Below are 25,303 nucleotides of genomic sequence, written 5' to 3' on the forward strand. Positions count from 1 at the left end.
ATTATTGAATATTCATAAATACTGCCTTGTTATGGTGTTTTTGTACATAAAAATAAATTTTTCTATTTACCCCAATATAAGGCAACCTAAAATATAGGCCCATTTTAATATACAAACTTGTAGGGATATAGATGAAATAGTCAAATGTATATTAATAATATTTACTTTATAAATTTACTTAAGCATTCCTATTTTAAAACCTATAAAATATCAAATTTTTTGCCTGTTCTCACATTTAATGATAGAATTTTATTCATATTCTTTCAATGCATATTAATGCCAGAATCTATATTATTACTAGAATTACTTTTTGATCTTACAACACTGTTCTTCAACTATACCATCTTCATTTTCATCTAGGTTGTTTCAGATACAGTAATTTTTGAATCCATGTTGTCGGTCAAAATTTTATTCTGATCTCAAGCATCATTTGCATAATATTTGGTTTTAAAAAAAATCCCTCTTCTAAGTTTATATTGATGATTTTCACAGTGTAACCACTGCCTCTATTGTTTATCAAAGTGCTCTTTATAAAACTTGTTTAAACAGCATTCAGTGCTCACAGTTTGAAGGACATGCATCTTAATTACTAACTGTTAAATTTCCCAGCTTTCTTATTCTGTGAGGTAACATGTATAGTCTCCCTAAACTGGCACTGATTAAGATTGTTTCAGCCCTAATGTGTCTTACCTAAACAGTGTTTTATCGTCTTTAAATAATTATATGTTCTTGCTTTGAGCATTAACTCTTTTTTTAATTTTTAATTTTTACTGAAGTATAGTTGATTTACAATGTGTTAATTACTGCTGTATAGCAAAGTGATTAGCTATACATATATATACACATTTTTAAATATTCTTTTCCATTATGGAAAAGAATATAAAATATCATCATAAGATATTGACTCTGGTTCTCTGTGCTATACAGTAGGACCTTGTTGTTTATCCATTCTATATATAAAAGCTTACGTCTGCTAACCCCAGCCTTCCACTCCATCTCTCCCCTAAACCCCTCCCCTTTGACAACCACGAGTCTGTTCTCTATGTCCGTGATTCTGTTTCTGTTTCATAGATAGGTTCATTTGTGTCATATTTTAGATTCCACATATAAGTGATATCATATGGTATTTGTCTTTCTCTTTCTGACCTAGTTCACTTAGTATGATCATCTCTAGGTCCATCCATGTTGCTGCAGATGGCATTATTTCATTCTTTTTTATGGCTGACTTAACATTCCATTGTATATATGTGCCACATCTTCTCTATCCATTCATCTGTTGATAGACATTTAGGTTGTTTCCACGTCTTGGCTACTGTGAATAGTGCTGCTGTGAACATAGGGGTTCATGCATCTTTTTGAATTAGAGTTTTGCCCGGATATATGGGCATTAGCTCTTTTCCTCCCTTCCCCACACCCAGCAGTGTTGACAGTGTATGGGAGGAAAACCCCTTTTTCCTCTACCCTCCTAGGTTCCTCTGGCTGGGGCCCTGGAAATTAAACTGACAAAAGACAGATTAAGAAAAGAAAAACCATTTATAAACACCTGCCTCATGCATATATCAGTGATGATTCACTCAATGGAGGGAGGGGTTAGAACTTGGGCTTATACAGCATCTTAACAAAGGACAGTGAACTTGTAGAGAAGTAACAAGACAAAGGAAAAGGGATTTAGACTTTTAGGGTCAGCATACTGTGGGAAGGGAAATATATGGGGGGAATTGATGGAAGATAAGGATTGTTTTAGTAAGGTTTGTCATGTACATCTCTCTTAGTGCCATCTCTGAGCTGAAGAGTCTAGAGTTGTCTCTGGTGATTGAGAAGCAGGGGAGGATAGGGAGCTTTTCTGAGTTCACTCTTTTTCTTCAGTTCAAAATAATCCTTATGCCAAAGTGGCATATTTCTGGGTGGAATATTCTGATCCCCTGTAACAGTTGTACCCACATGATCAGGATGGGCTTGGATCTTTATTTGCCTTTCTCTCATTATGGTGGATCCAGTGACGATACTTTATTATCTAACAAAATAAGCCCTGAGTGGGTGGATTTTAAAAACACAGTGAAATACCTTACAAATATGTAATTCCCAATACTCTTCTATTTAGAGGGTGCCCTCCAAAAAGGTAGAGGAACATTATCACTTCTGTCTTCATTGTAATATCCATTTGGGGTTACAGATATAGCTATATTTGTGGAGTGCAAACCCAACTACTTATAAGTTTATTATTCTCTACCACCCTGTTACTCCATTTTAGTTGAAGGGTGAAGCCATCAAGATTTATAGATCTGGTTCTTTATTTTTAATTGTGATAAAATACACATTACATAAAGTTGACCTTTTAAGCATTTTTAGGCTTATAGTTCTTGTGGCATTAATACACTCACATTATTGTACAACCATTACCACCATCCATCTCCAGAACTTTTTCATCTTCCCAAATTGAAACTCTGTACACACTAAGCAATAACTGCTCATTCTCACCTTCCCTCCTCCTCTGGCAACCAACCACAATTCTACTTTCTGTCTCTAAAAATTTGACTACTCAAAGCACCTCATGTAAGTGGAATCATACAATATTTATCCTTTTGTGTCTGGCTTATTTCACTTAGCATGATGTCTTCAAGGTTCATACATGTAGCGTGTCAGCATTTTCTCACTTTTTGAGCCTGAATAACATTCCACTGAAGGTATACATACCACCTTTTGTTTACTCATTCATCAGCTGATGGACATCTGGGCTGTTTCTATCTTTGGCTATTGTGAACAATGCTGCTGTGGACACTGGTATACAAATATTTGTTCAAAAACCAAATTTTGGGTGCTCTCCACCCAGAAGTGAAATTGCAAGATCATATGGTAATTCTGTTTAATTTCTTTTAGGAATCATCGTACTGTTTTCCATAGAAGCTGTACCATTTTCATTTCTGCTGGCAATGCACAGGTTTTCTAATTTCTCCACATGCTCACCAACAGTTGTTTTCTGTTTTTGAAATAGGTGTGAAGTGGTAGCTCACTGTGGTTTTGATTTGTATTTCTCTGTTAGTGACCTTGAGCCGCTTTTCATATGCTTATTGGCGATCTTCAAATATCCTTTGGAGAAATGTCTAAGTCCTTTGCCCTTTTTTAAAATATCTGATTCTTTTTGCCTGAGGATTAGTTACCTGAGAATACTTTTGTGTTTTTATTTTCTTCTCTATTTAGAAAAAAACGAATTGATTTTTCTAAAGATTTAACCTTTCATACCCACTGTATTGAAATCTCAGATTTAGGCATCAATTCTTATTCCTCAGTTACATAATTGCCATTTACTTTTTAAAAAAATACAGACAGTTCAAAAATTGTTGTAAAATTTCTTCTTTTTAAGTACTCAGTGGCTGCCACCTCCTCCTGACACCCTTCTCTAATAAGTTCTTATTTTATTCTAGGCAACTAAGTAGTCATATTTCCTTTCTCACCTCTTTTTAATATTTGAGTTGAATTCTATGTACTGTAGCCTCCTTTGGGTATCTGATACAGTTATTTACTCAATTATATTCATAATCTATTTGATAAAATCTAACAGTATTTGGTACATCAGTTTATGAGAGGTCCTTTTCTTATCATTGAAGTATGACCAGTATAACCATGAAAAAACATGGACTGTTGTAAAAAATATAATTCATTTTTTTTGTTTCGAACAACCTAAATTTCCAACAATAGAGAATAACATAGTGTTATTCACCTTAAACGAGTTAAGGTAAATGCCTACGGTGACCATAATGTTGTCATTTAATTTCATGCATATAAATGTTTTTTAAATATCATAATAAAATACATCAATGAAAATTGTATGTTCTGGAAGATTGTAACTTTGGAAAACCATAAAAGACGTGTGTAAATGGAAGACAAGGAAAATGTAATAACTTTTCACTGTGCTTACCTGTAGGTTTTAGGTTCGGGGAACAGGTTGTTCACTAGGCAGATAAAAGTGTCAGGGAGGGCATAGCAAAGGCTTAGAACTATGAAAATTCACTAGGTGTTTCCAGATCAGCAATGAAGCTATTTAAGTTGTGATCCATCATGATCCAGGACATAATGAGTATCAACCATTGACCTTGCTTAACTTGATAGATCTTTTATTCCTCTGCCTTGGTGAATGTTTATTTAAATCTACTTATTAATGTTTATAAAACAATTTTTTTTTGGTAAAAAATCCAGTGTTTTGAAAAAACAGATTTTACTAGCCTGTACTCTTACAGATATTAAGTTACTAACATTTGTTACTGCTTACCACAGTATAAACCGTTACTTGAGAAGGCTTGTATGCAGGGCCAGTTTTCCGCTATCATTATGATCTGGATTGAACAACATTATGGTGTTCCACATTTTATCATAAAGTACTAATGCATTTCTGTTTTTCTTCCTCTTGAGATGAAAGAAAACTTTGGCATCGATTCCCTATCCTCCATACCCTCAACCGAAGGAAACAGTCAACAAAGCAGATTTGATGATCTGGAAAATCTTAATTCGTTAACGAAAAGTAGTCTGGATTTAGGTTTGTGATTTTTGTTTCTCATAAACACAAATTACATTATTTTGCAATCTTTCAGTTTTATTTGTATATATGATGAATTTTACTCTCACATTTTCATTCATTATAATGTTTTGAATTGAAATCTGCTTACTAATTAATCTGCTTCAAAATATCTGGAAAAATAACATGAATCATATTTCAACTTAGAGCTTTCAGATTCTGTTTTCTGAGAGAGCTGCATTTTCCCTGCCTCATTTTGCTTTTTATTAGCTTTATGGATTAAAACTAAAACTACTGCCTTATGCCAAATCTGAAATAAGTCTCTACTAATATATATTAAAATCTCTGATGCTATTAAGTGATACTGTTAGCTTGTTGAATGGGGTTGTTAAATATTAATAAAGAGAGACCTATTTTAAACATTTATGAAACATTTTTATAGCCATATATTACAGTCAATTTTGGTACATTAATAACTTAGTTTCCATTAAAGAATCCTAAAAGTATAGTGCTTCTCCTTGCCTCTTCCCATATTGATTCTTATATAGTTTTGAAAACTTGACTTTAAAAAATGATCTTTCCTCATCTAACACTGCAATATTTAATGTCATAATATTAAGATCCTTAGGTGAGCCTGGTAAGTTCTTTCATAGCATTGGGATTTATAGAGCCATTGTTCAGGATTTATGCTGTCCTTCACCTGTTTTGACTCTACTTATAGGAAAAGTCTTTCTCTGGGCAGTTCTTGTGTTGTATGGTAATATGCTGTTAGGAGAGAGAGATAGCTATAGAAAAGTTATGTAACTGTTTTTTATGAATTCAACATTCTGTCAAGTAAAAATCTGAAGAATGGAATTCTTAATGTGGTTAAAGATTGAAAGCATCTATGAGATGATAACAATTGCCAGTTCCCTGCAGGTCAGAACACATCATGAATAGTTAATTTAAAAAGAAAATTAGGATAGTCAATTTTGAATATCTAAGATTAAATGAGCCTATTCAATTTTTCATAATGTATAACTGATTGTGACTAGGAGAAAAATGGGATTTTTCACCAAAACTCTCCTGGTATACTATTTTTTTTTTAATTCACCACATTTCTGTATCCTATGACTATTAAATACTTAGAGAAGATTTATGGCACAAATGAATTCATAAATGAATTAATGGTCCATATCTGTTTGATTACCGTTGATACTTTATAGCCATATAAGCTCTAATTTGGACCAGATAATTCTGTTGTAGAGGGCTTACCTGTGCGTTGGAAGATGTTCACAGCCTCCCTGCCTTCTAACCCTAGATTCAGTGGTATTCCCAGTCATGATCAAAATCAAAATGTCTTCAGACATTGGCAAATGTCCCTTGGGAGACAAAATTGCCCTGGTTGAGAACCATTCACTGTTTTATACTGTCAGGATTGAAAGGCATAGACTAGAAATATGGGGTGGGTGTTTGTGAGGAAGGGCAGTGGAGTTGGGAAAAAGATAGGGAAAGGGATTTTGTCCTCATGGGATGATCCAGTCTTCCTCTGAGCCCTCCTCTGGGTATCATCTAAGTGACTCCAAAGTTATTTCCTCTGCCTTCTGCTGCCTGTATGAGTTTCCTAGGGCTGTTGTAACAAAGAGCCACAAACTTGGTGGCTTAAAACAGCAGAAGTTAATTCTCTCACTGTTCTGGAGTCCAGAAGTCCTAAATTAAGTTGCTGTGCTCCTCTGAGAGCTCTAGGGAAGAATCCATTCTTTTCCTTGTCCAGCTTCAGGTGGCTCCAGCGTCCTTTGGCTCGCGGCTGCATCATTCTAATCTCTGCCTCCGTCCTCACGTGGCCCTCTCCTCTTCTCCCTATCCATGTCTTCTCTTCTTCTCTCTCTTACAAGGACACCTGCTGTTGGATTCAGGGCCCACTTGGATAATCCAGGATGGTCTCATTTCAAGACACTTAATTTAATTACATCTGCAAAGCCCTTTTTTCCATATAAGTTCTCATTTATAGGTTCTGTGGCAGGGATATATATATATATATATATATATTTTAGGTGGGCCATCATTCAACCCACCATACTGCCTTAATCTAATATCTGACAAGGCCCTGGGAATTTATTTTTGGAGATTATAGCTTTAGGAATTAAGCTATGCTTGTATACCTTAGGCCTGACCTCACTAGAAGAGTGTTCATAACCACATGCTTTTTGGAAAAATTTTTGAGAGCTGCCAGAATGCAGTGTGGCAGATGTGAGTACTTGGGTTAGTGCTAACCATGGATGGACTAAGAAATTATTGGTACAGAGTCAGTATAATTTCAGTCCCAGGCCCCTCAGTACTAAGCCATTAACCTGCTGTGTCACCAGGCAAGCCGCCCGCTTCTCCAAGCCCCTCCACTTCTTCAACTGTAAAATGATGGAATTGGGCTAAGTGTTCTGTGGGGCCTCTTTCAAATCTGTAGCCCTTTGACCACTCTGTTAGTAACAGACAATTTTAGATTTACTTATGAGCAGTTACATTAAAAATTATTTTTGAGAACCTATGTGTAAAGGGCTATTTTTGACTCTGTACTTAATCTAAAAGTAGGTTTCCTCAAAGAGCCTATGCTCTTCACGGGCTGTGAAACTAAACCTAGAAATTAGCATAATTAATAATGTAAAGCATGCAAGATAAATGTCAAATCAGTAATACATTTAGTGTTAAGAGATTTCAGAAGATTTCAGACAGAAAGTAGTTCTGTTCCCCAGTCTTTGGTCTAGCCTGGAGTGGGCCTCCAGTGAACCTGGATGAATTTCTATCATTGCACGCAGAGTCAGGCACACTTGCGTATTTGCATGCCTGTCTATTACCATAAGCTTCTGGAGGGCAAGGCTTATACCTGATTATGTTACCATAGTGGGTGCTCAAGAAATATTTCTTGAATGAGAAGGTGATGTGCTGCTCCTGTGTGGTGATTTAACAGCATACCGATTCCCTACTTTTTTTTTTTTTTCCAGTTGCTAAGTTGTGCAGAAACGCCCTCTCTTCTCTACTTGGATTCTTCTTGCCTTTATTTTGTTTATCTTTCTATTCGTGCACCTCACTAAGTATAAACCTTTTGGAAATTTCCCCCATTTCTCTCCTATAAGCTTTAACTTCCATTTATCTAGGAACCTTTTTTTTAAACTTCCCTGGGGACTTCTCTCGTGGTCCAGTGGTTAAGAATCTGCTTTCCAAAGCAGCGGACGCAGGTTCGATCCCTGGTTGGGGAACTAAGATCTCATATGCCGCGAGGCAACTAAGCCTGCATGCTCTAGAGCCCGCACACCACAACTAGAAAGGAGCCCGTGCACCATAACTAGAAAGGAGCCCGTGTGCCGCAATGAAAGGTTGCGCATACCGCAATGAAGATCCCGCAACTAAGACCCGATGTAGTCAAATAAATAAATAAATATTAAAAAAAAATAAATAAGTAAACTTCCCTGTCTTCCTAACCTGTGTGCTTCTGTCGTGGCTGTTACCTAACAACTGCATAGGCCCCGAAGGATGCGATTTATTTTATGGGCTCCCAGGTACTGTGGTGCACTTGATGAACAGCTCTGTAAGTCTGCCTGTGTCAAGCACGGTGAGAGAGGAGAGATGTGTACCTGAGCACTGCCAAGGTGTCTGTGGAGGAGGAGTGGGCAAAGGGTATGGGCAGCCTTGTGTGGAGCAGGTAATGAAAAGTTGTAAAGAAACTGAAGCAACCTATGAAACCCAGCGCCACAATTTAATAGGCTACTTTACCAGCATAGCTGGATGGGAAATAGCTCTGCAAATAGAGCCGGTTTTCTGTTTTTTCAACTCCTGTTTTAGGTCATTCATGCCGGAATTTCCATCCCATCCCTGGCCCCTTCTCAAGGGGGAGAAGGTAGACACAGGCAAAGCTAGAGCAGGGCGGCACTGGTATGGATTTGACTGTGTGCAGGAATGTAGGCCCAGGGGATGGGAGTGAAGCATGTCTGAGGTACCGGAGACTTCCTTTAATACCACCTGAGCATTACAGTTACTTTCACACCCTCTTCAGACTCTCTGCTGATTAGATCCTGATTCCAATGTGTCTAGACAAGACAAAAAGCAGAAGTAGAAGTGAGTTTACTAGAAAATTGGTTCAGTATGAAGAAATGGAAAGTTTAGGTGATGCTTATAGGAAAAGTTTAAAAGTGTCTATATCTCTTAGTGATCATTTCTAATTTTCTGATAAGCCAAGTCTCAAAAATATACCATAAATGTATGGATTTAAGGGAGGCATTTGATTCACTATTCATCATATTTGTATAACAAGATGAAGAAAGATTGGCTGGGAATTTATAATGGATGAGATATAATGGATACTGAGGTATACCTTAAGAGTAATTAATGGGTTTATGCCAGTCTGGGTGCAGGTCTCTAAACATGTGCTGTAGGACTGCATGCACAGCTCTGCTTTTGTTACTCCTTTTTTCAGTAAATGGGAAAATGACACAGATGACGTGTCAGGTAAATTTGTACATTCTTTTTTGTTTTGGCCATGCCATGTGGCATGCGGGATCTTAGTTTTCTGACCAAGGATCAAACCCATGCCCCCTGCAGTAGAAGCACGGAGTCTTAGCCATTGGACCTCCAGGGAAGTCCCAACTTGTTCATTCTAATTAGCAAAAGTTTCTTGACCTGGAATTCCCCACCTATAAAATATGGTTGCTATTATCTTTTCTAACTCATAGTTTAATGTGAGAATTAAATAAGGTAACAAATGTAAAAGAATCCTGGAATTTATAAACAAAGCCCCTTTAAAAATGTAAGTGTTTTTATTTGGTTATTTGTTATTCTGTGGAATTACTTTTTTTTTAATCAGTGAAATATCAGTATGCCTGTAATTGAGACAGCCTAGGTTGATAAAGGGAAAATTTGTAGTAAGGTAAGAATACCATCGTAGAGGGGATTCTTCTTCTTTTTTTTTTTAATTGAATGAAAGATTCTTTAAATTCTGCAGTGCTTTATGGTTTTCAGACGTTTCACATACATGATTTCATATAATCCCATGATAAGTTTTTTTTCTCCCTACCCCTATATTACCCTTCCCCACTTCCCTCTCCCCACTGGTAACCACTAGATTTTTCTCTGTATCTGTAAGTCTGTTTCTTTTTTGTTTTATTCACTAGTTTGTTGTATTTTTTAGATTCCACATATAAGTGATATCATATAGTATTTGTCTTTCTCTTTCTGACTTATAAGGGGGATTCTTTTGATAAAAGATTCATATTGCTAAAATAACATCTTTTCAGTGAGACCATGCTTAAAATTGTAACCCTCTTTCACTGAGCAACCCCTATCCCCCTTCCCTGCAGAATTTTTTTTACCATAGAACTGTCACCATCTGACATATTAAATGTTTTACTTATTTAGTTTAGTATAAATAAGTCTTCTATCTGGAAGGGGCCTGCCTGTAGTAGATATCCATCACTATTTATTGAATTAATGAAGAATGAATGAGTATATCGTGTGCTCACTATCATCTGGGTTTACTCTTTAGGCATGATGATTCCAAATGATGTTCAAGGTCCTGGCTTGCTTGTTGAACTTCCTGCTGTGGCTCAAACAAGGGAGCAAGAAGACTTGCCTCTATACCAACTCCCCAGGGCTCTAGCTGTTTCCAAGGCCTCGGCATACATAGGAATGTTGTCTTCTAGACATGCCACTGATGCATGGTATGATATTATTTCTCTTTGTTTTTGCATTATAAAATAGCTTTCTTTTTGCTTCTATTAAAAAAAAAAAGCGGGGCTTCCCTGGTGGCGCAGTGGTTGAGAGTCTGCCTGCCGATGCAGGGGATGCGGGTTCGTGCCCCCGTCCGGGAAGATCCCACATGCCACGGAGCGGCTGGGCCCGTGAGCCATGGCTGCTGAGCCTGCGCGTCCGGAGCCTGTGCTCCGCAACGGGAGAGGCCACAGCAGTGAGAGGCCCGCGTACAGCAAACAAAAACAAAACAAAAAAACAACCCCCCCCCCCAAAAAAAAAGCATTGTAAAGCAATTATACTCCAATAAAGATGTTTAAAAAACAAAACAAAACGAAAACAACCGGGCATGATTACGGTGGAACATTTGGAAAATGTAAGGAAATATTATGAATAAAACCCACCGTACAAAACAATTGCTGTGAGAATTTCACATACTTAAAATTATACCATATATATAATTCCTTTTATATCTATACAATTTTGTATTCTTGCAGTTGTCTGCAAAATAGATTATGGGAGTATTTACTTAGAGAATGGAAGGTTAATTAAGAATTTAACAACTCAAGCAAGAAGTACTCGAGGACAAATTAGGGAGGGACTGGACTTAAGAGTTAGAGCAGCTGTAGGAATTGGTGACTGATAACATGCTGGGAGTGAGAAGGAGTAGGAGGACGACCTGTGTGTCTGAATGGGGCAACTAGATGGATAGTGGGACCATTAATTCTTTGGCATAAGATTATAAGAGCATGAACAGGTTGAAGAGGAAAATGATGAGCTCTGTTTGGGACATGTTGAGGGTTCAGGTATCCATAGGACAAGAAAGTGAAATGGAGTTAATTAAATACATGACTCTGGGGACTAGTGTTGAGGTCTATCCTGATGTGGATAATTGGGAACAAGATCAAGTGTAGGTGAAACTCCTGGATTTGAATAGTCATCCAGGGGAGGCTCAAGTGATAAAAGAACAGGGCCAAAATTGGAGTCCTGCAAAGCAGCAATATTAAGGGCATGAACTGAGGAGGAAAAGAATGAAGTGGAATGAACAAAAGGTAGAAGGAAATTGATGAACTAGAGGTTGATATAGAAACCAGGGGAAGAGAGCATTTTAACAAAAGGATCATTACAGACTATTGTTACATGCTACAGAGAGGTCAAGGTAGATAAAATGGAAGAGTTTTCATGGGGCTTGATCACATGGATGCCCTTGGTAAGCTTAGAACAGTTTCATTAGAGTGGAAATCAGAGAGTAGTGAGTTGAGAATTGAACAGATCAGATATTGGACAAAGTAAGAGCAGACTAGTGTTTTGAGGAACATGATCATGAAAAGAGGCAGAAAGAACACGTTACCTAGACAACTGAAGGGCACTGTGGAAATGGGACAAGGGGGCAGATATATATACACACACACACACAGGCACACACATGCACACACACATAGATTGTGAAAGGTCCAGAAGAGGAATATGTAGATGCTAGAAAGTGGGTGATTAAGTGTAGTCCCTGGAGAGGGTGGAGGGAGAGGAGGACACTGCACACCTAGAGAGATTAACTTCTAATAGTTTGATAGGAGGAAGCTCATCTCCTCCATGGACACAGGTGCCAGGAATGAAAGAAAGGTACAATTAGTACAATGCAGTACTATTAGCACCTAGAGGACTGGGACCCAAGGAGGTTCTTGCCCAATGACCTTGATTTTTTTTTTCCTGTCATTTAGGAGAAAGGTTATTTACTCAGAATGATGGGGTGCTAGTCAAGTGGGCCATAAAAGGAGAGGTGTGAGAGTAGAGATTAGCTTTTGAAACAAGGGTAGGAGAGTAATGGCCTAGTGGTGGGAAGGAATTTAGAAAAATATTGACTCCATTTTTCCAGCTTGCCAGGGAGTGAGACAGTGAGTGTCACCCACTCAAGTGTGGCATCTATGGCAGAGAAGCGGAAGCTGTTGAGAGAACAGTGAGGGAAGAAGTTAGCCTGTGGGGTGGCTTCTTTACAATTCAAGGAGATTCCTTGGAGTGTGACAGGTAGTTTGGCTGGTGGGGGGGGCTTGGGGGTGGGGTATGGGAACAGAAGCACCTCTGAAAGAAAAACCAGAGCCGTGTAGCACTGTGAGGACAGGACAGGAGAGATGAACGAAGGAGTTGGAGGTGTTGCAAAGCATAACAGAGATGAGAAAGGGGTGGGATTAATCGGCCTTAATGCTTTATTTATTTATTTTTATTGGAGTATAGTTCACTTACAATGTTGTGTTAGTTTCAGGTGTACAACAGGTGAATCAGTTATACATATATAGATATATATCATCCTAAGTGAAGTAAGTCAGACAGAGAAAGACAAATATCATAGGAAATCACTTATATGTGGAATCTAATTTAAAAAATGATACAAATGAACTTATTTACAAAACAGAAACAGACTCACCGATCTTGAAATCAAACTTATGGTTACCAAAGGGGAAACGTGGGGGGAAGTGATAAATTGGGAGACTGGGGTTAACATATGCATAGAATAGATAACTAATAGGGACCTACTGTATAGCCCAGGAAACTCTACTCAATGTTCTGTAATAACCTATATGGGAAAAGAATCTTAATGCTTTTATTGGAAACCTTAGTCCAAGAAAGATTTTGTGTTATATGAAGTGTCTCAGACTTACATCACTTCTCTGTTCAGTGACCTGTGGCCTTTGCCTAGAGTTTTAGATAGAACCTTAGTAAAAAGTTGTCTGGCTTCTGTGTAGCTCATCTCTGAGTGGAAAGGGAAGACCCATAGGCCCAACTAGTTGGAGGAATCTGGTGGCTTTTCACTCAGCAGACCTGGACCAGGGTGTAGAGGGGAGGAGCTGACAGGCCCAGGGTCCTCGTGCGAGGGATCTAAGCAGCTCTCAGAGAAACGGAACGCAGTGTCAAACAGCCAGGGTTTGTTTTTTAATACATTTTTTTTTTAAATTAAGGGTACTTTAATTAATTAATTAATTTATTTATTTTTGGCTGTGTTGGGTCTTCGTTTCTGTGCGAGGGCTTTCTCTAGTTGTGAGCGGGGGCCACTCTTCATCGCCGTGCGCGGGCCTCTCACTGTCGCGGCCTCTCTTCTTGCGGAGCACAGGCTCCAGACGCACAGGCTCAGTAGTTGTGGCTCACGGGCCTAATTGCTGTGTGGCATGTGGGATCTTCCCAGACCAGGGCTCGAACCTGTGTCCCCTGCATTAGCAGGCAGATTCTCAACCACTGCGCCACCAGGGAAGCCCCAGGGTTTGTTTTTTTAAGAGAGATGCTTTGCAGTGTAAGCGCTGGAGGAGTTAGGAACATGTTTCAACTTTTTTATGTGATCAAATTACTTTTCAAACGAGACACTTTTATTTTTTAAACTTCTCTTGTGCTGAGTGTTAATAATTGAATCTGGCCAAAGAATTCAGAAATGAGGCTGCTTTTCAGACTACAGAACTGTAACTGTAGATTGGAAAAAGATTTAAACAAATTTCTAAGCCCACCCCCTCCTTCCTTCTGCAGAAGATGAAACATTCTATCAGTTGTGTCTTACTCAATTCTCCCAGCTTCAGAGAGAGCAGATAAGACTTTACTCCTGAAGTGAGTACTTTGACAAGCTGTTTTCTTGTGCTGGCGCAGACATTTAAGGGCTCCAGCCTAATCTTTGTCTTGGGAGATCAGTCTTGCATTTGAATGCTGTTTTTTTGGCTTGCCATCATAGATTTAGGATATATTTAAATCTCAGCAGGCTCCAGAAGAGTTCCTGTAAATCATACTCCCATTTTTAATCTTTCAGGGTATGCTCCATGGAGTTAGGTTCATAGGTGATTTTTTTTTTTTTTTTTCGGTATGTGGGCCTCTCACTGCTGTGGCCTCTCCCGCCGTGGAGCACAGGCTCCGGACGCGCAGGCCCAGCGGCCGTGGCCCACGGGCCCAGCCGCTCCACAGCATGTGGGATCTTCCTGGACTGGGACATGAACCCGCACCCCCCGCATCGGCAGGCAGACCCCCAACCACTGCGCCACCCGGGAAGCCCCCATAGGTGAATATTTATTGCTACTCAGGAGACTTCCTGAATAATGCATAGATTCTTTTCAGAATATAGTCTTTCAGATCATCAGGTTGTCATCTAGTGCTAAATGCTATATGCTATTTTACAGTTTCTTCTTTGCATTAATTTTTGTGTAGGGCCCAGCAGAGTTATTCAGTGTGCACTGTGCTTTTGCATCAAGCCAACTTCTCCTTACCTTTGGAGGCAGGACTGATATTAAGAGGTTAGATGCACCCTGAAACTGGCGATCTCTAGGAAGGGAAGATGGTGGGCAGGCGGAGCATGATAACTCTGAAAGGGATCTAAGTGATCTTGTTCTGAGTATCCTTTTCTTCATAACGTCACTTGAGATCAAGTTTTCAGAATTCACCTTGTTTTAGTCTTTTTCTATATCACTTCTGTCATCACCTGCTGCCTGAAGACATGGGTGTGCCCATCAGTGGGGGGCATGGCATTTCTCAGACTAATAGGAGATTTGCAGTATAGATATATTTTGGTGGTGTTCAAATATGCTCTTTTTTATTTATGACTTCATGAGCCTGAGAGGGTTTCCCTTGTGTCTGTATTTCCTCACTTATAAAGTAGGTAGTTCTAAGGTTCAATAAGAGTGAATATAAAGGGCTTCATATAATGCCTTGAACATAGTAAATGTTTAATGAAAGGAGGCTGGCAGTGATGCTGGATGACAGTGATAGGATCATGGGCCCTGAGGGGTATCTAGGGTATTCATTGTTGCTGAGTTTATTAAAACACTCAAGGAGATTGTAGAGTGTTTTTTTTTTTTAAGAAATAAAATAGAATCAAGTCACAGTAAGTAAAACAAGGAAGGTGTCAGAGGCTAAAGCCTGGTAGGATGATGAACTTGAGGTGAAAGATGAAAAAAAAAAGCTAAATTGAAAAAAAAAATCATGTTGTAGGTATAATAGAATGAAAATGAAAAGAAATACTTTCAGGTATTGGATACTTTGCTTTGAATAGTGGGAGGTGAAATAGGAGGCAGAGTGTCATAGCTGGGGAAAGGATTAAGTGAATTAATGTGATATTTTAAGTCCCCAGCACTGCCTGGCATTTAGTGCCTTCTAAGTAAACAGTGAGTATCTAATAGTTTTACCTTTGAGTTCTACTGCCAAAAATTATGTGTAAATTCAGAATACTGGTAGAAGACTGAGGGTAAAGGAGAGAATAAATATGTACATTTGAGAGAGGACTACTCTGTTTGAGTTGGGAGTAAAAAGGGGAAGTTTCCAAGGAGTTTGTGGCCTCATGTATGTGACACTTTCCTGTTTTTACCATGCTGTGGCATGCTGTTGCAGATGCCAGTCACTGCAGGTGAAGATGAATGTGAGAAATTAGGACAAGAGGCACATAAGAATATTACATTAATGCCTATGAAAATATAATTAGATATTTGATTGCTAACCCAGGCTCTACAGAAGGTCAGAAGAGAAAAGGGAGAGACCTAAGGAAGCAACTAACCCTTTATGGCTTAAACTTCTGTTTCTTAACAAATGTCTTAAATGCAATTTTACAGGACAATTTTCTTAATTTTGATAAATGTATACGTTCATGTTACCAACACCCCAATCAAGATATTGAACATTTCCATCCACCCAGAAAGTTCCCCCTTGCCCCTGACTTCTAATACTGTAAATTATTTTTTCAATTCTAGAACTCATGTAAATGTTATCATGCAGTAGGTACTTTTTTGTATATGGCTTCTTTTACTGAGCACCATGTCTGTGTCATTTTAAACTTTCATGTACAAGAATGCCTGATTTTTTATGTATACTGGTATCAGGTAATAATTTGCTTTGTAACTTCAAAGTCATAGTGTAACATTTGTATAACTAGCCCTACTAGTTTGGAAAACACTAGTGCCTATTCTGCCTGGTTCCAAAAGCTCATATTCCCTGTGGTGTGTCACAGAAAATTGCCATGTAGAATCTGTATTTTAAGAGGAAAATGAAATCTTGAGATAGGTACAACCATAACCCTTCCTGCTTACGTCATTTTGGGGTGCCAAGTTTGCTTCACCCTCATATGGTTTAGTGTATAGAAATTTCACATGAAGGGCTTCCCTGGTGGCGCAGTGGTTGAGGGTCCGCCTGCCGATGCAGGGGACGCGGGTTCGTGCCCCGGTCTGGGAAGATCCCACATGCCGCGGAGCGGCTGGGCCCGTGAGCCATGGCCGCTGAGCCTGCGCGTCCAGAGCCTGTGCTCCGCAATGGGAGAGGCCACAGCAGTGAGAGGCCTGCGTACCACAAAAAAAAAAAAAAAGAAATTTCACATGAAAAAAAGGTATATTCTTACCATCATTTTGAAATTGTTAAACTGGGCATAGTTCAGAAAGCAAACCTGATGCCTTTATGGGAGATGGAGCCACATTCGTGCTCTGGGTGGGATCACCTCTGCAGGAGAACAGTACATTTTCTCATAAAGGCAAAATGCTTGTAGGTTTTGCCTCTTTACTTTGTATTTACTTTTAAAGTTGCACTTGTTCACCTACCAGTGTTTACGAAATCCTATATTTGGGATGCTTTTTCTATAATAAAATATTATCATTTGTGGAAAAAAAAAGGAAAGGTCACCTTGGCCATCTAGATTCATCTGATTTTTGTATGATGTTGAAAATTTTATTCTCAGAGACGTATATTATGATGAAGTCTTACTATTAATATCCACTTGTTCATTAATGGGGCACTCCATCTTTCCTCCCAAATCTGTAATGAATTATAACTTTGGGCATTTGTTATAAAGGACTGAACTAAAAATAAAAAGCATTGTTTCTATTAGATGGTTAATTCCTTTAGGGAAAAAGTGGTTATAAAACTCTGGTTAAATGTAAAAGGCAAAAGTTCAGTTATTTTAAGACTTGAGATTCTAACTGATTGAGCTATTGACCATGTCTAATCAAAGTGCAAATTATAAAATTAGAGGTTAGAATTCTTTTGTGAAAGATTCAAGTACATGTGTGCAAATTTACACCTTAATATGTGCAGTAAAAGTATTTTACTTTCTCAGTTAAATTTTAATTTGGGTTGAAAGGTATATGCATTTATCAGTGTAAAGTGACTACATTATTTTGTATAATTGCTTGTCTCCTGTGACTGTATTTCTAAAACTAATCACACTATGTTTTTGAAAGTTTTATCCCTCTTTAGGTATGAAGTAATGTGAACAAAATATGTGTTTATCAATTTCCTGAAAAAGGATAATATGCTTTGAAAAAGTCTCTTCTAACAGAATAAATCCTTTTGTCATACATTTTCTTAAAGAAAACTAAAATTGTCCATATTTTAGACAAAATTTTTCCCCCTTTACCTAATATTGTATGTGAAAGCCAGCAGTTTAGGATATTTTTAATTTTTTTTAATAAAAGCATACAGCCCATACTAATGTTAAAGCTTGGTTTCCATTCTATTTTAGGTAATTTTAAATTTAAGAATTTAATTCTTATAATGATATTATACACGTGCCATAATAAAAATACATACTTTTTTTTTCTTAATACCTATCATGAACTGTTTTTGCTCACAAACTAGTGACACCAAATGTGTGAGTTTTTTCCTCCACCCAACAACCAATTCTCTGATTCTCTGGACACTGTGTACCCTAAAATTCATTTCAATTCTGACATAACTACCTGGAGTTAGTGCAGTCCCCACAGGTGAAGGGCTCAGTCCCGTAAGACTGCCCCAACTTCAGATGCCAGTCACGAATTCCAGGTTGCCAACTCTACTCTGACCAACTGGCTATAAATTGAGGGTTCCCATAACACCTTCCTAAGGTTGGATAATTTGCTAGGATGGCTCATAGAACTCAGGAAAGTGCTTCACTATTACTGGTTTATTACAAAGGGTGCAACTCTGGAATAGACAAGTGGAAGAGATGCATAAGCCAGGGAAGGGGGTGTGTGGGATGCAAGAGCTTCCATGCTCTCGTGGGTCACATCACCCTCCCAGCACTTTAATGTGTCCTCCAACCTGCAGGCTCTCTCAACCCTATTGTTTGGAGGGGCCGGGGTGGTGGGTGGTTTATGGTGGCTCCATTATGCAGGCATGATTGATTACATCATTGGCCATTGGTGACTGAGCTCCATCTCTAGCCCCTTTCCCCTTCCCAGAGGTGGGGGTAGGGCTGAAAGTTCTAACTGTAATCACACAGCTGCTTCTCTGGCAATCAACCCTCATCCTGAAACTGTCTATAGTCCTACCTAGAGACACCTTATTAACATCAACTCACGTACGGTTGAGAGGGGCTTGTTATGAATAACAAAAAATGCTCCTGTCACCCCTATCGTTTGGAAAACTCCAAGGGTTTTAGAAGCTCTGTGGCAGGAACCAGGGACAAGGACCAAATATTTATTTCGTATTATCACACCTGTCACAATTAGGGTACAGGAAAGTGGAAAATGGAGAGGAGGAAGGTTTTAGTGTTGGTTTGGTTTTTAGCTTTCAATCTTACTTCAATTAATATCTACTTAAAGGAGAATACTAAAATACAGCAGAGCATGAAGATATTCCTTGCATTAATGTCTATATTCCATATAAACAAGACATAATCTAAGTGCATTATATTTTGGGATAGCAGGCAAATTACATCAATACCATGGACTATTAAGATGCTATTAAATAAGACATTATGAAGATTATGATAATCTTGGGGAAAATTTTGATTTAAATTCAAGTGAAAAAATTGTTAAGGAAATGCATATTGGTTGAGCCTCAGTTAAATGCCAGTCATATCTCATTTAATCCTTGTTACTATTATAAGATAATCAAAATATGAAAATTTATGCTATGATTACAATTATCCAGTGAACATATATGCATACGTGCCAAGAATAATAATGTGATATGATAAAGTGAAGACTTCACTTAAATTGGTGGAATCGTGTGCCATTTAGCGATGGCATTTAGCTGCTTATAAACAATCCCCTGCCCCCATCTCCCCACACACACTTTTAGTGTGGCTTAACTCAACTAGGGCTTAATTTTCTTCATGTAAAAAAGTCCTGAAGAAGTCCTGTCAGGGTCTTAGACATCTTCTTTCTGCTCTGCTGTCGTCAATGTATTGCTTTAGTCCTCATGGTTTCTTCATGATTTTAAGATGGATGCTTCCCCACCAATAATCACCTCTGCCTTCTAGGCAAGAAGAAGGGGAAGAGCATAGAGCAAAAGGCTCCTGTCAGCTGATTCTCCCTCCATTTAGTGAGTTTTCCTGGAAATCTCATGTGGGGACTTTTGCTTCCTTGTTGCTGATCAGAGCTATGGTACACAGTTACCATTAGCCGAAGGGAAGTCCAGAAAATTTATTTTTTTAAAGCTGGGCATAGTGCCACCTGGAATAAAGGGGGGTTATGTTGTTGGGTAAGGAAGATGGGGAGAGAAGACATTAGATAGGTAACTGGCAAGTATCTGCCAAGTTGTTTTTCCTTGAATTCTATGATGCTTTTAATCATAAAAAATAGACTGGCTAAGACAAGAAGGCTGTCTGCAGTGGGTGAGATGTCAGTGATCCCTAATGATCTCAATTCCTTAACTGATTTTTAGATTGTCCAAATTTTTTCACTTTCTCCTCTTCACACAGCCTTAAACCATTATATCCTAGAAAGTTGTAGAGTGGCAAGTAGCTGGAGTTTTATACTTTTTATAGGACTTATTTGAGAGTTCAGAGGAGAATGGAACATTGAAACTTCATGCTGAAAGAAAGATTTGGATACTGTGGAGAGATTGTGTAGTACATCTGAGCCTTCTCTGAGCCTCATGGGGAAAATATAGTAATATGACCTGCTGTGCTTACTTCACAGGGTTTTTGTGAAAATGAAATGGAAGAGGTAGTCCCTACATTTTTGTGTAGAGTTATACAACTGACAATATCACATAAGTCATTTCATTTGGTGATCCAAAGGCACACACCTATTTTGTGGTACAGGTTAGACTGCAGCTTAGAAATCCTGACTCCTCTTCCAGATAATAGATGGTAGTGTCTCTACCCTATTAGACAACATTACTTTTATAACTACTCTGTAATTCAGCATTTTACAGTATTCTGCTAGGCAGTTCCATATTAACATAACTTGATGGGTGAAAGTATGGTGGTGGTAGGTGGGAGAATCACATTGTTTAAGAAATCTCTCTGTAAACTGAAAAGTGCTGTGTAACTACACAAAATATTTATGGGATACAAGTGACAGGGAAATTATTTAGGGTTAGAGAGACAGAAAAATCTAGAAAGAACAATCATGTTTACTGACTGTTTAATCATTTCAGCGGTTTGTGTAAGTTTATACTAGACTGTTAGCTGGTCAATCACACCAAATTTTAAGAAATATATTTTATAATATTTAAATGCTGTTCTAGAAACAAATATGAAATCATACAAATTCAAACACAGATTTTTAGAAAATAACATCTAGAGTGTCACCAATAAAAGTGTTTATAATCAATGATTTTCTGGTGCTGGGTGGATATTTGTTAAGTTGAATGCTAAAGCAATATATCTTTGCTTTGTATGTGGATAGTTAACTATTGATGTAAATTTTTTTTTTTTTTTTTTTTTTTTGCGGTACGCGGGCCTCTCACTGTTGTGGCCTCTCCCGTTGTGGAGCACAGGCTCCGGATGTGCAGGCCCAGCGGCCATGGCTCACGGGCCTAGCCGCTCCGTGGCATGTGGGATCTCCCCAGACCGGGGCACGAACCCGTGTCCCCTGCATCGGCAGGTGGACTCTCAACCACTGCGCCACCAGGGAAGCCCTGATGTAAATATTGTTAAAGCTTAGAAATTAAGAACAATTTAACTACATATAGATTGTGTAATGTAAAACTTTTCAGGAACCTTTAATAATAAGAAGTGTGTTGTAAGTTATCTGTGTGTGTGTTTTTTCCTTTCTTTCTCCTCAGTGAATTACCTGAGAGAGAAGAAGGTGAAGGAGAAGAAACTCCAAACTTCAGCCACTGGGGACCACCAAGAATGTATGTTGATGACATTATTGGCTTTCTCAATAGGACAATGCAATTAGTTGCTCTTTTCTTTAACTTCATAGTATCATTCAGTAATTCTCTAATGATTGCCATAGTTCACACGTACGCTGGCCTAAATTTTAGTTTCATTTTGTCTTATCTAGAGATTTTTAGTCGGGCAAAATGACCGAAACCAATATTAGGAAAATCTTTGTCGTACTCTTTCAGAGAAAGCAACTTACAAATGTCCATCTGTGATGGACTAAGTATACTTTCTCACTGTATCACTAAGCAAAGCAGGTAGGCCTGCCTTGAATGCAGTGAAGGTCTTTTTTTCAAACAACAACAATAGTTAAGGCTTCTATCACATAGCACCCTCCTCCTCTTGTGTTAGTCCAAGTTTATGCCTCGTTTGCACTAACAGAGTGTGTTGGGCCCATGCTCCCTTGGATGCTCTCATGGTTTTAGGTAGTCACCAGGGCTGTACTTTATTAAGGTTATAAAAGTCTTCCTTTAGCTGCTGTCTCTATCTTCATGCATTAATTCCACCATGCCATCCAAATTGTTCTTTTATTGCACTTTTGAGTTTTGTCTTAAAAACTCTTAGGAGCTGTTTTCTGAGCTACTTTTTGGAATTAATTATTGGCCATGTCTGTGCAGTTTGAACAAAATTCATAATATTTTGAGGGGCAAGTTTTATCCTATGCTTTATGAAAATGATGTGGATGTAGGAAGAAGAGAAAACCTTTCCAGCCTTTGGAAGTATAAAATCTGTCCTCCACGTAAAGAACCATAGGTTAAAACAGGTGACTGGGAAAAGCAGTATGGGCAGTGAGCCTGTCAGTGGCAAGTTTATTTTATTCTGAAGGTTTCTGCTTTTTGCCAAAATGATACATGTGACTTTCTTGATTTTTTTTTCCACCCATTAGTTAGTTCCTTAATTCATTCTTTGCGAATGTTATGATATAGATGAAAGGGACTCATCACAGAAAATATATGGTGGTGGGATATGAGAACATTAAGTCCTTGCTAAATCTCTCAATATTAAGAGTTGTATTTGTTGTTTTGGAAATCGTTTTCAGAATTTACATTTTCACATATGCCATGAAGTATTGATAGAATCTTATAATTTTGGAGCTAAGTATAACTTTTATAACATTTGTGAAAATATATTTATATAGAATATGAGTCACAAGGTTATGGTACACATTAAACATAGTGACAGTACAACAGATTACCTTGTTCATGAGTGAATTTTGTTTTTTTGTTTTTACAGTGTTGAGATTTTTAGAGAACCAGATGTATCTCTTGGTATTAGTATTGTTGGTGGACAAACTGTTATAAAACGCCTGAAGAATGGAGAGGAGCTTAAGGGTATATTTATCAAACAAGTTTTGGAAGATAGTCCAGCAGGAAAAACAAATGCTCTTAAAACTGGAGATAAAATACTTGAGGTAAATAGTGTTAAAATTTTGTTTTTGTTTGAAATGTACTGTAAGACAGTAAAATGATCATTTAACCAGAAGTCCTTCCTTTATGTGTTGGGGTATATGTGTGTACAGTTGGTGTATTTTATTCAGATGCTTTAGTTTGCATGTTTGCACAATTTTATGAGATTCTGAAGCTGAGCTGATAGCATATAAAATGATAAAACAAAAAGCCTCAGCTGACTGAAAAAACACAATTTGACAGAATGAGGCAGATGGTGGACATCATGCTTCTCCCACAGTCTTCAACAAACTCTGAATTGTATATGTCAGTGGGATAGCCGTGCTGTCCTCCCAGAGTTGACCCTGAAAGTGGAAGACTGTATTGAGGGAGAGGTGAATCCATCCTTTATACATGGCAGGCTTTGCAGAGTGGTTTTAAGGGCAGATCAAGGCACTGAGAGGTCTGAATCTGATACATTTCTTTGCATTAGGTTTATTGGATGACATCATATTGAATATTTTTAATCCCAGAATCTGCTTGGTGATTCATGCTTTATGATGCTAAACATCAGCTGTGGTGTTTTAGCTCTGAAAGAATGAAAAGAGCTCTGGAGATCATGGGTTAAAGTCTAGATTGTCCTGTTTGTTTTTTCTTTGTTCTTGGACAAATTATGGAACCTATTTTATTTTCAGTTTCCAAATAAAATGGAAATGAGATTTCAAAATCCATAGAATCATTGTGAGGATTAAATCAAACAATTGCATAAAACTACTCTGTGTATACAAACTTGAGGTTATATTTATGTTTGTGAAATTAAAAAAAAACATTTTTAAACATACTAGGGATATGGCAATGAAGAAAATGACCAAAAATCCCTTCTCTTATGGCCTTTATATGATAGCGGGATAGATAGACAATGCACAAAATAAGTAATATATAGAATGTTAGATTGTTATAAGTAACTATGGAGAAAAATAACAGGGAGGAGGATAAGGAATGATGTGTGGTGACGGCAGTAGTTGCAATGAGTAGATTGGTTATGGAAGATGATATTGGGACAAATATAAGAAATGAGAGAGTGAGCAATATGGACACATGGGAGAGAAGGGCTCCAGACAGAGTGAACTGAAGTGTGAAAACTCTGAGGTGGGAGCTTGCCTGGATGTGTTGAAGGAACAGAAAGAAATCCAGCACTGCTAACATAGGTAGAGTGAACAAGAGAGAGGGTGAAAGAGAAAAGGTCTGAGAGGTAATGGGAAGCCACATCATGTAGAGATTAGAAGGTTGTCTACTCTGAATGGATGAGAGTCCATTAGAGAATTCTGAATGCATACACATTTTTTAAAAGGATTGTTCTGGCTTCTGGGGCAGGGGTGGTTACTTTTACTTAGCATTTGCATGGTACATTGTTTTTTTCCATTCCTTCATTTTCACCCTTATTTGTGATTTTGTTTTAGTTGTATTTTAAGCAAATAATAACTGGATACTGCCTTTTAAAAATCTAAATTGATGATCTTCATCTAATAAGAATCATTTAGTTTTTATTTTGATTACTGACACATTTGAACTTAGAACAAAATACAAAAGACATATTTACAATTATATTTTTTTCTTTATATTTTGAAATAGTTATAGGTTCATAGGAAGTTGCAAACAAATGTACAAGGAAGTCCCGCTTACCCTTCTCTCAGCCTCACCCAGTGTTAACATCTTATACAACTATAGTTCAGTAGTAAAATCAAAATACTGATATTGGCACAATTCATAGACCTTATTAAGATTTCACGAGGTATACATGTACCATTTGTGTGTGTGTGTTTATAGCTCTACACAGTTTTATCACATGTGTAGCCTTGCATAACCCACACAGCAATCAAGAAACTCAATTGAATCATCACCACAAGACTCCCTTGTCTGACCCCTTTTACAGCCACTCCTCTCCCATCCCCTCCACCCCCATCCCTAGCCTCTGGCCACCACTATTCTGTTTCCCCATGTTTATACTTACGTTATTTTACAAATTGTTACATAAATGGAATTATGCATTTTGTATCTTTTTTGACATTGGTTTTCTTCACTCAGCGTAATTTCATTGAAGTTCATTCAATTTCTTGTGTCTATCAATAGTTCATCCCTTTTTAAAAATTTATTTTTAACATCTTTATTGGAGTATAATTGCTTTAAAATGGTGTGTTAGTTTCTGCTGTATGACAAAGTGAATCAGCTATATGTATACATATATCCCCATATCTCCTCCCTCTTGCGTATCCCTCCCCCCATCCCTATCTCACCCCTCTAGGTGGTCACAAGCACTGAGCTGATCTCCCGGTGCTATGAGGCTGCTTCCCACTAGCTATCTATTTTACATTTGGTAGTGTATATATGTCCATGCCACTCTCTTACTTTGTCCCAGCTTACCCTTCCCCCTCCTCGTGTCCTGAAGTCCATTCTATATGTCTGCGTCTTTATTCCTGTCCTGCCCCTAGGTTCTTCAGAACCATTGTTTTTTTTTTTTAATTCCATATATATGTGTTAGCATACGGTATTTGTTTTTCTCTTTCTTACTTACTTCACTCTGTATGACAGTCTCTAGATCCATCCACCTCACTACAAATAACTCAATTTCGATTCTTTTTATGGCTGAGTAATATT

The 25,303-nt window shown here is 38.0% G+C and overlaps 1 protein-coding gene across 5 annotated transcripts in view; it reads left to right on the plus strand.

Moving 5' to 3' along the window:
- PATJ (PATJ crumbs cell polarity complex component) overlaps positions 1-25,303 on the plus strand; it is a 353,136-nt gene that overhangs the window by 104,678 nt on the left and 223,155 nt on the right. For all 5 annotated transcript variants that reach the window (XM_082616407.1, XM_082616410.1, XM_082616411.1 and 2 more), the window contains 4 exons: positions 4,408-4,531; positions 10,020-10,194; positions 21,161-21,232; positions 22,497-22,674. In XM_082616407.1, coding sequence (XP_082472533.1) covers positions 4,408-4,531; positions 10,020-10,194; positions 21,161-21,232; positions 22,497-22,674 — 549 coding nt within the window. The remainder of the gene's footprint in view (positions 1-4,407; positions 4,532-10,019; positions 10,195-21,160; positions 21,233-22,496; positions 22,675-25,303) is intronic.

The sequence above is a fragment of the Mesoplodon mirus genome (genome assembly GCF_964341445.2).
Source record: "Mesoplodon mirus genome assembly, chromosome: 3".
NCBI classification, from domain to species: domain Eukaryota; kingdom Metazoa; phylum Chordata; class Mammalia; order Artiodactyla; family Ziphiidae; genus Mesoplodon; species Mesoplodon mirus.